At 42.1% G+C, this 13707-nt stretch overlaps 1 protein-coding gene across 10 annotated transcripts in view; it reads left to right on the top strand.

The window, feature by feature from the left end:
• Positions 1–13707, top strand: part of LOC120408463 — a 148702-nt gene that overhangs the window by 20659 nt on the left and 114336 nt on the right. For 9 of the 10 annotated variants that reach the window (XM_039545441.1, XM_039545449.1, XM_039545430.1 and 6 more), the window contains exon 3: positions 12756–12893. In XM_039545441.1, the coding sequence (XP_039401375.1) occupies positions 12756–12893 (138 nt within the window). Of the gene's footprint in view, positions 1–5489; positions 5596–12755; positions 12894–13707 lie in introns of those variants that run through there. The other variant, XM_039545500.1, reaches the window with a different exon arrangement.

Genomic DNA, 13707 nt, shown 5'->3' with positions numbered 1-13707 from the left:
AGAGAAATGGCATTTTCTTAAATACAATTGCCTCGGCATCATGAAAGTAGGGCGGATATATATTTTTTTTCTGGGGGGGTGTTGATCTGTGTGTGTTGATCTGATTTCTTGATGGGCTTCTCATGTTGCAGAGGAGAAAGAATATTCTGGATGCTGAATGCTTACAAAGGATGGATAGCTCACTTTACCTTTAGGAGAATGCTTTTGAAAAATCTCTCCATAATGACCACGACATCTCTTTGCAGAGAAAAGAGAGGAGAATTAAAAGTAAGTAAAGTCCAATTAAAAGAAACATGGTGAAAATTCAGGTAATTTTGCTAGGGACAAATATTTTTCAGCTCAGTTCCATAAGGGATTAGTTTAAACAGATATCTCAGAATTGCACAATACATTTATAACACTGTCAATAACATTTCTAATGGGAAGAGCCCATCATTAAATACACTCCTAGTTAAAACAGATTCATGTTTTCCAGTTTTTCCTAGACAAGTAATCTTTCCCCTCAAGAAAATTTTGCTCGGTTAGATGTCCTGGGAATGAATGTCTGTCTTTATCACAGATGCAAAAGATTCACCCTGAAAATATTATAGCTGTTCTAAGGGACAGTCTACATGGGAACACTCCAAAACTATATTCCAAATGAACTGAAGATGTGAATGTAAAGTGGATTTTTTAAACTGAATTGCATTCAGAATTAATGCAGCTTTATTCAGTTTAGCTTATTTTAGTTTAGCTAAACCAAATTAAGGCCAGCCACTTTAATTCTGAATTAGAGTATCCACACAGAGGTTTAATGCAATTTAACTAATCCTCTTTAAATTAATACTTGTAGTTAATTCAGATTAACTTTCCTGAGTGTTCCTGCGTAGACAAGTCCTAAAATTTGAGTGGCATGAGAGGTGTACCACAACTCAGAGACAAAGACATTTCAGCTGCTAGGTCTTGTAAGGCACCAGCCCTAGTTACTTCCCCTAACAGCTTGAATGAATGGCGAAAGTGAAGAGGTATTTTCTAGAGTTGACAAAAAGAGAAGGGTTGCAAATACCCCAAGTACTGTGTCTTAAACAGTTACAACTCTGGAGAAACAATAGCAGTTCTTATTTGGGCCCTGATTGGGAGTGGGGTGGAAGAAGTGGCAACCTAATAGAGGACTAAGGTTCTTCAGGCCTAGTCACTGCTGGATAGTCCAGTCCAGTCTCTTATTCCAAGCAAACAGGAGTTTATAGGTTTGCAGTTAGCGATTTCTCTCACTGGAGCCTGTCTGCCAGGATTTCCTGCTCAGTCGCTGCTGTTTCCACATGCACAGGCCAACTCCCACTTGCAATCTCCTCCAGCCACACCCTATTCCATATGCAGTCCCCCAGCTTCTGATGATGCCTGCCCTAGACACAGTTCCCTGGGGATTTCTCCATGGATCCAGCTTCTCTGATGCTCATGGTTTCCAAGCCACAGCTGATCCCCCAACCCCTGCCCAGGAGCGAGGTCCTGCCTTAAGGTCTTTCCTTCTACCTGGCTAGAGGAAGGGGATGTACTGTGAGAAAAAGGATAATGGAAATGGTAGTTTCTTCCATACCAGGTGCATCACTCCCTTATCACCATAAGGAAAGGTTTCAAAGTGGAGGTTTTTTGTCTTTTTTCTGGTTTGTTTTCAGCAGGGATTTGGCAAAATCTAATCTCACACTGGTTTAAATTAGGAGTAACACAAGTCACTGGAATGGAAATTGGTAATTGCCTAGAATCTTGTCTTCATGGCACAGTCTCAACCAGAAATATACATACATGGCCGATGATGGAGGGTGGCCTGGCAAAATTTGAGTGAGTGAGTTCTGCGACCCTGTGCTCCAGGTCACGCTGCCACTCCCTCAAATTTGTCTCGCTGACCTTCCATTACCACAGAGGGGCAGCTGGGGAAAACTGTGTGTTGTGACCTCATGGACCAATTCACAATGCCTGGAATGGGGAGTTGCGCCCAGCCCTGCAGAAGAGGAGCTGCTGCTGTGGCGTGAGTTCGCTTTCTGACCCCCACTCCTCTGGCCTTCCCTCCACACCAGGACCGTGAGCCATGTAGAAACTTCCCACAACCCACTGGTGGGTCACAACCCATTGTTTGGGAAACATATTCCTTTAGAGGATGTTTTTGTGGGTGTGTGAATAAATAGTGACTTACCCAGCCAGTGAAGTAAACTGTTACACAAATAATTACAGAGGGTTCAGAACTAATCGCTACATGCTTGGTACAGCACATACTTTTCTACAGGGAAACGGCTAGGAATAAAATTGGTAATTTTTCGTGTCTTGGCAAGGCCATATAGTCCCTGGTAAGGGTATAGTTCAACAGATTGACCTGAAAATATGCATATGTTGGAGAATATATATAGGCTGTTTGTCAGGATGTGAAGCAAAACTGATAGGTGAGACAAGGAATGGGATATTACTGAAAATATAATGCCCATTATAAAATCAGAAGGCACCGGAAGAATGTTGCAGCACTGTTCCAAAAAAATCTCAAGAAGGTATGGAATGGATAATACTGAAAATATTCCATCATCAAATATTAAGACCGTCTAACAACAGTGTTCAAATTCTGGGCAGCTAATGTCATTTGACTTTCAGAGATGGTTGAAAATAATGGCTCAAAGGCAGAGAAACTTCAGTATGAAAAAAGAAAAAAAACTGGGAACAGTTTTATTGAGGAAAAAACCAGTACATGAATGATAAATATTTAGTGCAGAAGGTAGTAAAAAGGATGCTCAAATCCTGATCCTTCCAGGAAATAACCAACCTGTGGCTGAGAGGCTAGGAAGAAATTATAAACTGTTATAAATACACCCAATATTTCCAAACCTATGCAAAGACCCAATGAGACTGCAAAATGAAATTTCAAAGTTTATTGACAGGTGGCATTGTTCAAATGGTAGCTGGTTCCTTGCATCTTAGGAAGTCATTGCGGGGTGTTGTCACTGAAGGGTTGTTTCTTTTTGCCATAGCAGACATTGCAGAGTGGTGGGTCGATGACTTGCACAGGAGAAATCAGGAAATTAAAAACTCCTTCTTCTTCTCCTCCTCCTCCTGCGAGTTTTCTCTCTACCTCTACGACCTCTTCTCCTTCTGCCATGTCGTCTTCTCCTCCTTCCATGCCGACCCCCGCGGCCTCCCCTCCGTCGCCTTCTGCGACGGCTCCTGCTTCTGCTCCTGCTGCGTCTGTACCTTGCCATTTCTGGAGAAGATTATGGCTTTCAAGATCTCCGCAGCTGGAGCACCAGCTCCGTAGGAGGCAGCCAACCTGTCTGGTGGGATGTCCTTAGTTTGTGAGTTGAGCTGGCAGCTCTGGCCCTTATATAGAGGGGCTGATAACTGTGACAAAAACCTACCGGGTCACTCACCTGTGATGAACTATAATGGGCTTGTTCAGACATGGGCATCAATTTTACTGTATAGCAAATTGTCCATATAAGGAAAACACCAGCTGTCCTGATCATGTCATTAATTAACACTTTCCACTGAAAAAAAGCCTTCTTTCTCCACATTCTTTCTCTGGCTTTCACAGAAAAAATAAAACAGTGCAGTATGAAGCATGTGGGCTAAACTTTGACTTCAGACCAGCAAGCCAAAGCTGCTGAGCCAGTAAGCTCACAAAGGCCTGCACTAGAGACCTCACAAAAGCCTGAGGCTTAACATCAGCCCAGAGAGCCAGAGGTGCTGATCTAGAAAACCTTACAAAGACCTGTGCTTTGACAAGAGCCAGTAGCCTCACAGAGGCCTGACTTTGACTTTACCCCAGCAAGGTAGTGGTGCTGTGCCCGACACCTGAGGCCTGTGTCCAGACATCATGCTAGGAAGATGGAGATGCCGAGCTAATATCCTGACAAAGTCCTGCTTGGCTTCAGCCAGGAGCCTGGAAGTGCTGTAGCCAGAACTCTGTGTCAGTGCTTTGACCATAACCAACCCAGCATGTCTTATGTGCTGAGCCAGTGACCTCATAGCAGCCCGTTCTTTGATATCAACCCACTATGCTACATTTGAGGAACAAGTGACCTCATAGAGGCCTGTACTTGGACATAAGCCCAGAAACCTAGAGGCCATTAACCACATTAACCACATAAATGCCTGTTGCCTTGGCGCCAGCCATCATTCTAGAATGTGTTGAGATTTGACTTTATCCCAGCAAGCTAAAGGTCCTGAGATGGTAACCCTCCAAGGCCTGTGCATTTACATCAACCCAACACGCTATAATTGGTCAGCTAGTGACCTCACAGAGGCCTTTGCACTGAATTCAGCCCGCGGTGATCAGATCAGCATGGGAAAAAGAATGAGCTAGTGAACTCTTCTGGAGTGATACAAGAGGGATTTAAGAAGAGCTGAGGAGCTGGCCTTCTGCAGTTATAAAAACTCAGGACCTATTTATCTGGAATGACTACAACCCTTGGAATTTATTAAAAATCAATTATAATACTGTTTTAACAGGTAGTGGCGAATGAGACATACAGCTTGTCTCAGTTGGCCATCTTCACAGATTAAGTCTATAGAATCCAAGCCTTTATTTGTTTTGACCACAATAGGAAATTCTATCTATCCAATTACTGAAGCTTGCAGCAAATTGAATAGATTTATGGACTCGTAGTTAGAATTTTAATTATAACCTGAATTTTGAAAACTTTAGCCCTCAGTCTCTCAGTAGGCTGTGTTTTGTGTAAAGCGTCACAGGCCAACTGGAATCCATCATTTAAGCAAATGATACCTTCTTGAACAAGAAATACATGCCGTCACTTGACAGAAACACTTTTCCTATTTGCATTAGTGAGAGTTTTGCTACAACAAATGTACAGACAGAAATGGCATTTTCTCAAATACAATTGCCTGGGCAAGTGTGACACATACTGAATAAAACAACATGAAATACAGATAACTTGAACTCAAAAGTCCTAAATGAAGTGGTTGAAGAAAGATCTCTAGTCCACAGATATTACATGTTAATATAGCCTGGAACACACAGGGACATCCCAGAAGCATTCTGATGCTGTACCATTATTCACAAAAGACAAGCTCTGTAAACTGGGTAACAATAGGCTGCTTAGTCTGAAATCAGAACTGGGCAAATGAACAGAAAAACTGATATGAGATTCAATCAGTAAAGAGCTAAAGGTTGGGAATATAATTAATATCAGTCAACACGTACGTTTTCTTTTCTCCCAGATACAGAAGAAAAAGCAGGTGACACTCATGAGCTGCTCTCTCATTGAGACTCTTTGATTCAGGTTGTTAAATCTAAGAGGAGCCAAAAGCATTAGGGAATGTCTGTGGGTGTGCCAAGAAAGACCCACTCACCCACCCAGTCAGCACAGTAAACTGTTACACTACTATATCATTCAGATGAATACAATGGTTTCAGAACTAACTGCAGTGTTCTTTACTGGAGCCAAATATCTAGGAATAAGTGGTCAATATTCATCTCAGCAAAAGGTCTTAACCACAAGTGACAAGGTTCCATAGTTAGACCAAAGGCTAAGAGACTGAACTAGCAATATGAGATGGGAAAATGTTTAAGGTGTTAGTCTGAACCTGAAGAATTTGTCAGGATGTGCAACAAAATGACAGGTAAGTTAAGGAATGGAATATTAGTGAAAATATAATGCTGTTATAAAATCAGAACAAACCAGAGGTATGTTGCAGCACTGTTCCAATTCCCCTCCCCGAAGGAATGGAATGGACAATAGTGAAAAGATGCCATAATGAAATCACAAATGCTTTCTCCTGGAACAGGGCAGCCTATCCCATGTGGGGCTCAGAGTCTTGTGAAAAAATATGATCAAAGTCGGAGAAATTTCCATATGAAAAGATGAAAAAATTCTTTATAAAGAAAAAAACAGATACACAAGAGCGCAAATTAGAGAACAAAGTAGGGATAAATGTAGTAAAAAGGATGTGAGAAGCCTGATGCTTCCAGGAAACACCAGCCTCTGAGAGGGTGCTTGCTCCTACCTATTTCCTATCCCACAAATGGCTCGGAGGCCTTCCGGTAAATCACCTTGTGCAGCCTCATCCCAACAGTAACACGGACTCCTCAGCTTCTCAGGCAAGGAGTGGAGAGGCTCTGACTCTCCAAGGCTACCAGCCAGACAGGCCAGGACAGGCTCTTCTTCCCCTTCACTTCCTGACTTGTGTCTCTTGTACCATCTGGGCTAAGGAGTGAGTTAGCCTTTTAACTCTCTCAAGACGATCCCAATCTATCACCCGAGTGTAGTTCCTATTGTCAGATGCACTCAGAGCAACTAAGACGAGCCTCAGTGATCATAGGGCGGGTTCAGCTGCTGTCACAGAGGATTAGGAAGAAACTATTTTCTAAATGCAGGCAAAACACAAGGACCCAATGAGACTGCAAAATGAAATTTCAAAGTTTATTAACAGGTGGTATTGTTCAACTGGTAGCAGGCTCCTTCCATCTTGGGACGTCATCGCGGCGTGTTGTCACTGAAGGAATGTTTCTTTTTGCCATAGCAGATGTTGCAGTGTGAAGGGTCGATGACTTGCACAGGAGAATATTCCAAGCAAACAGGAGTTTACAGGTTTGCAATGAGCGGTTTCTCTCACTGGAGCCTGTCTGCCAGGATTTCCTGCTCAGTCGCTGCTGTTTCCACATGCACAGGCCAACTCCCACTTGCAATCTCCTCCAGCCACACCCTATTCCATATGCAGTCCCCCAGCTTCTGATGATGCCTGCCTAGACACAGGTCCCTGGGGATTTCTCCATGGATCCAGCTTCTCTGATGCTCCTGGTTTCCAAGCCACAGCTGTTCCCCCGCAACCCTCTGCCCCAGGAGCGAGGGTCCTGCCTTAAGGTCTTTCCTTCTACCTGGCCAGAGGAAGGAGAAAAAGGATAATGGAAATGGTAGTTTTTTTCCATACCAGGTACATAAGGAAAGGTTTCAAAGTGGAGGTTTTTTGTCTGTTTGTTGGTTTGTTTTCAGCAGGGATTTGGCAAAATCTAATCTCACACTGGTTTAAATTAGGAGTAACACAAGTCCATGGACCTGATTCTGATCTCACACTGTGTTCATACAGTGGTGTCATTCATTTACCTGAGAGTAGTTACCTGTAATTTATTGACGTGAATTTTCTAACACAAAAAGTATTTCACCCAATGTGGGGTAACTAGTTTAGACCTCAGTATGATGCGAGGGGCGGGGAGCGGGGGGGAGGAGGAACTGATCACTGGAATGGAAATTGGTAATTGCCTAGAATCTTGTCTTCATGGCACAGTCTCAACCAGAAATATACATACATGGCCGACGATGGAGGGGTGGTCAGGCAAAATTTGAGTGAGTGAGTGTGGCGACCCTGTGCTCTAGGTCACGCTGCCACTCTCTCAAATTTGTCTCACTGTTCTTCCATCACCACAGAGGGGCAGCTGGGGGAAAACTGTGTGCTGTGACCTCATGGACCAATTCACAATGCCTGGAATGGGGAGTCGGGCCCAGACCTGCAGAAGAGGGGCTGCTAATGTGGGGTTACTTTGCTTTTCAACCCTCCCTCCTCTGGCCTTCCCTCCACACCAGGACCGTGAGCCATGTAGAAACTTCCCACAACCCACTGTTTGGGAAACATATTCCTTTAGAGGATGTTTTTGTGCGGTCTGTCAAAAAATACTGACTTACCTAGCCAGCAAAGTAAACAGTTACATTACTGTTTCATTCAAATAATTACAGAGGGTTCAGAACTAATCGCTACATTCTTGATACAGCTCATACTTTTCTGCAAGCAAACAGCTAAGAATAAAATTGGTAATTTTTCGTATCTTGGCAAGGCCATATAGTCCATAGTAAGGCCATAGGTCAATAGATTGACCTGAAAATATGCATATATTGGTGAATGTATATGTATATAGGCTGTTTGTCAGGATGTGCAGCAAAACTGATAGGTGAGACAAGGAATGGGATATTACTGAAAATATAATGCCCATTATAAAATCAGAAGGCCCTGGAAGAATGTTGCAGCACTGTTCCAAAAATTCTCAAGAAGGACTGGATAATACCGAAAATATGACATCATCAAATCATAAGACAGTCTAACAACAGTGTTCAAATTCTGGGCAGCTTATCTTATTTGGTTTCAGAGATGGCTGAAAAAAATAATGATCCAAGGCAGAGAAACTTCCATATGAAAAAAGAAAAAACTTGGGACAGTTTATTGAGGGGAAAAAGAGGTAGAGGAATGATAGATATGTGATAGATAGGTTGTGTAGAAGATAGTAAAAAAGATGTAAGAATCCTGATCCTTCCTGGAAATAACCAACATCTGGCTGAGACGGCTAGGAAGAAACTGTTAATTGTCATAAATCCACCTAGTATTTCCAAACCTATGCAAAGACACAATGAGACTGCAAAATGAAATTTCAAAGTTTATTGACAGGTGGCATTGTTCAAATGGTAGCTGGTTCCTTGCATCTTAGGAAGTCATCGCGGGGTGTCGTCACTGAAGGGTTGATTCTTTTGCCATAGCAGATATCGCAGAGTGAAGGGTCGATGATTTGCACAGGAGAATGGGAGAAATCAGGAAATTAAAAACTCCTCCTTCTCCTCCTCCTCCGAGTTCGCTCTCTACCTCTACGACCTCTTCTCCTACTGCCATGTCATCTTCTCCTCCTTCCATGTCGACCCCCTGGCCTCCCCTTCGTCACCTTCTGCGACGGCTCCTGCTTCTGCTCCTGCTGCGTCTGTACCTTGCCATTTCTGGAGAAGATTATGGCTTTCAAGATCTCCGCAGCTGGAGCACCAGCTCCGTAGGAGGCAGCCAACCTGTCTGGTGGGATGTCCTCATCTTGTGAGCTGAGCTGGCAGCTCTGGCCTTTATATAGAGGGGCTGATAACTGTGACAAAAACCTACCGGGTCACTCACCTGTGATGAACTATAATGGGCTTGTTCAGACATGGGCATCAATTTTACTGTATCGCAAAATGTCCATATAAGGAAAATACCAGCTGTCCTGATCATGTCATTAACACTTTCCACTGAAATGACTATATAAGGACAAAGCCACAAGTTTTGACCCTATATGGACATAAAATGGTTCTTTGTTGAAATGACAGTATAACCACAAAAACAACATCACAAACACCCTGAAGTTAGGAGGACGCAGCCAACTATGAAGCTATGGAATTGTTTGCCTCCACATTACCCTTGCCTTGTTGGATTAATTTTGCCAATGTTTGGGTGACTTGATTTAAACTGTGGATCTATTCGGCCTACCTGTCTTTGGTGGAATTTCCTGAGCTTGTTCGTTGAGCTGGTACTCTGACCTTTATGTAGAGAGGCTGATAAGTATGACCCACTTTGCCCTATTATTCCGCTGTGATAAACTAGAATTAAGCAATATATGGCCATCAAATTTACTGTACAGCAAAGTGTGTATGTAAGAAAACAAATAGATTTTTCCTTTTATAAACACTTTGAAAGTTAATGTATGTAGGTCACACTTATCAGAGGAAAGCAGTGACCAGTTGATACTATCATATCTCTTCACTACATAATGGCAACACCCATCATGACACCCAACCATCAGAAATGAGAAGTTGCCCTTCCTAATTTGATCTACTTTGATTACTACCCATGTGTTCATTTATGAACTCCAGGAGATGGCACTATCTCAGTCCTAATTGTGTTTTCTTGACTTTGAACATTTATGTACCTAAAAGGTTGCTTTTAAGATCATGTGAAATGCTTTGGATCTCGTGCCCTTTTTTGTTTTGTTTTTGCAAAGTGAATAAAAGTATCATATGGCCCCAAAGGTTTCACCTTTGTTTCCTGAGGCAATTGAAACAGCAAGTGAATTACAAGTTAAAAGAGATGGCTGATTTATACTGTGTGTATCTTTTTCCCTGCAGCAAATGAATAACTTCAATATTGTTGTCAAGTGCACAGTGTAGTATTTTGGGGTGATAAAATAATTAAGTATTAAAACATTGTGATCCATGTGTCGTTGAGAGGACTAAAGATTTGTGAAAAAATGGTCAAAAGCTTAAAACCAAACCCATGATTTGAATACAGTGGGCCAAATTCCCCTTTCCATTTCAAGCAAGCAGGAATGTAACCCATTACATTTGTAGTAAAAGGAAGGTATTTTTGCCACTAGAACTAACAGTCTTTCAATAGCAGCTGTTACAATTTGAAAATAATAGGCTTGATTCTCCATTCACACCAGTTTTATATCACTATAACTCTATAAACTCTTATGGAGCTAACTCCTAATTGACACTGGTATAACTGAGAGGATGATCAAGCCAATCCTTTTCACTGGAAATGTCTAAATCAAATATGTTATAGACATTTCCACTTCATATTCTAAAAATCTTCTTGGCTTTATCCTCTTCTCAGTCACCTGTGTGATGCGTACCATTAGTTATGCACTCACACTCGCTCCTGTCATGCCTCTATTACATCTGACCAGGCAAGTCTCAGAATAAGGAAACCTCTCAATAGAATCAGTACTGTCTGTTCGCAAGGTCGTCTTTGAACTGATGTGGCATTCACCTCTATAGTCTGACGTCTTCCATAAATGCTGTCCTTGTGCTTATCCAAAGCATTCACAGTCAAAGACTCTAGAACTTGCTGGATGTTCACTGGCCTTCAAATATATAGATTGAATGTACTCAGTTCTTCAGGAAATCCTAGGCCCTTTCATGTTTTTCACACATGTATGAAAGATGAGAAAGCTTGCAAATCATCTATCTCATGATGCATTAGATGGAACATCTTGGAGGCCCTCTTCCTGAGGGAGGGGTGACAACATATCTTTTGGGGCTAGTATGCACAAATTCACGTAGTCACTGACAGTTTTAATCACAAGAACCATACAGACTCTACAAAACAGACCCACCTCAATAACCAAACAGGCCTCTGTAGAAGGACTGATTTCAGATCAACAAATGGCTATGTGAGTAGAAAATCATTACGAGGCAAAATATTTCCCTCCTCTTTCATAGGATCAGGTCATCTCCCCCAACCTCCATCCTAGATATCGTTGTGTATGTGTTTCATTAATTGGCTGTCTCAGTTTGGTTGCTATGTTTTATTGATTTTCACACCTCTCTGAGCCTTCCTTCTGTTTTCCCACATTCCCTACACTCCCCCCAGTCTGTTTCCCCATTCCCATGTTTTCCTGCTCCCTCATAGTTTCCTGTCCAATTTCCAAACAACAGAGAGAGCCACATTACAATCACATTCTCTGAGGGCAGCCCAGGTTCAATTTCTTCAAGAAAAAGATGGGAGTCATCAGTCAACTTCACTGAACAAGCTTTCTTTCTCCACATTCTTTCTCTGGCTTTCACAGAAAAAATAAAACAGTGCAGTATGAAGCATGTGGGTTACACTTTGACTTCAGACCAGCAAGCCAAAGCTGCTGAGCCAGTAAGCTCACAAAGGCCTGCACTAGAGACCTCACAAAAGCCTGAGGCTTAACATCAGCCCAGAGAGCCAGAGGTGCTGATCTAGCACACCTTACAAAGACCTGTGCTTTGACAAGAGCCAGTAGCCTCACAGGGGCCTGACTTTGACTTTACCCCAGCAAGGTTGTGGTGCTGTGCCCGACACCTGAGGCCTGTGTCCAGACATCATGCTAGGAAGATGGAGATGCGAGCTAGTATCCCGACAAAGTCCCGCTTGGCTTCAGCCCGGAGCCTGGAAGTGCTGTAGCTGGAACTCTGTGTCAGTGCTTTGACCATTACCAACCCAGCATGTTGTATGTGCTGAGCTAGTGACCTCATAGCAGCCCGTTCTTTGATATCAACCCAGTATGCTACATTTGAGGAACAAGTGACCTCATAGAGGCCGTACTTGGACATAAGCCCAGAAACCTAGAGGCCATTAACCACATTAACCACATAAAGGCCTGTTGCCTTGGCGCCAGCCATCATTCTAGAATGTGTTGAGATTTGACTTTATCCCAGCAAGCTAAAGGTCCTGAGCTGGTAACCCTCCAAGGCTTGTGCATTTACATCAACCCAGCATGCTATAATTGGTCAGCTAGTGACCTCACAGAGGCCTTTGCACTGAATTCAGCCTGTGGTGATCAGATCAGTGTGGGAAAAAGAATGAGCTAGTGAACTCACAGAAAGTGCTTTAAGTCCCATTTACTCTTCTGGAGTGACACAAGAGGGATTTAAGAAGAGCTGAGGAGCTGGCCTTCTGCAGTTATAAAAACTCAGGACCTATTTATCTGGAATGACTACAACCCTTGGAAATTATTAAAAATCAATAATAATACTGTTTTCACATGTAGTGGCAAATGAGACATACAGCTTGTCTGAGTTGGCCATCTTCACAGATTAAGTTTACAGAATCCAAGCCTTTATTTGTTTTGATCACAATAGGAAATTCTATCTATCCAATTACTGAAGCTTGCAGCAAATTGAATTGATTTATGGACTAGCACAGGGGTAGGCAACCTGCATTTTGAAAACTTTAGCCCTCAGTCTCTCAGGAGGCTGTGTTTTGTGTAAAGCGTCACAGGCCAACTGGAATCCATCATTTAAGCAAATGGATACCTTCTTGAACAAGAAATACGTGCCTTCACTTGACAGAAACACTTTTCCTATTTGCATTACTGAGAGTTTTGCTACAATAAATGTACTGAGAGAAATGGCATTTTCTTAAATACAATTGCCTCGGCAACATGAAAGTAGGGCGGATATATATTTTTTTTCTGGGGGGGTGTTGATCTGTGTGTGTTGATCTGATTTCTTGATGGGCTTCTCATGTTGCAGAGGGAGAAAGAATATTCTGGATGCTGAATGCTTACAAAGGATGGATAGCTCACTTTACCTTTAGGGAGAATGCTTTTGAAAAATCTCTCCGCAATGACCACGACATCTCTTTGCAGAGAAAAGAGAGGAGAATTAAAAGTAAGTAAAGTCCAATTAAAAGAAACATGGTGAAAATTCAGGTAATTTTGCTAGGGACAAATATTTTTCAGCTCAGTTCCATAAGGGATTAGTTTAAACAGATATCTCAGAATTGCACAATACATTTATAACACTGTCAATAACATTTCTAATGGGAAGAGCCCATCATTAAATACACTCCCTAGTTAAAACAGATTTATGTTTTCCAGTTTTTCCTAGACAAGTAATCTTTCCCCTCAAGAAAATTTTGCTCGGTTAGATGTCCTGGGAATGAATGTCTGTCTTTATCACAGATGCAAAAGATTCACCCCTGAAAATATTATAGCTGTTCTAAGAGACAGTCTACATGGGAACACTCCAAAACTATATTCCAAATGAACTGAAGATGTGAATGTAAAGTGGATTTTTTAAACTGAATTGCATTCAGAATTAATGCAGCTTTATTCAGTTTAGCTTATTTTAGTTTAGCTAAACCAAATTAAGGCCAGCCACTTTAATTCTGAATTAGAGTATCCACACAGAGGTTTAATGCAATTTAACTAATCCTCTTTAAATTAATACTTGTAGTTAATTCAGATTAACTTTCCTGAGTGTTCCTGCGTAGACAAGTCCTAAAATTTGAGTGGCATGAGAGGTGTACCACAACTCAGAGACAAAGACATTTCAGCTGCTAGGTCTTGTAAGGCACCAGCCCTAGTTATTTCCCCTAACAGCTTGAATGAATGGCGAAAGTGAAGAGGTATTTTTCTAGAGTTGACAAAAAAGAGAAGGGTTGCAAATACCCCAAGTACTGTGTCTTAAACAGTTACAACTC

This window comes from Mauremys reevesii, linkage group 1 (genome assembly GCF_016161935.1).
Source record: "Mauremys reevesii isolate NIE-2019 linkage group 1, ASM1616193v1, whole genome shotgun sequence".
NCBI lineage: Eukaryota > Metazoa > Chordata > Testudines > Geoemydidae > Mauremys > Mauremys reevesii.
This window is presented reverse-complemented; position numbering and strand designations above follow the sequence as displayed.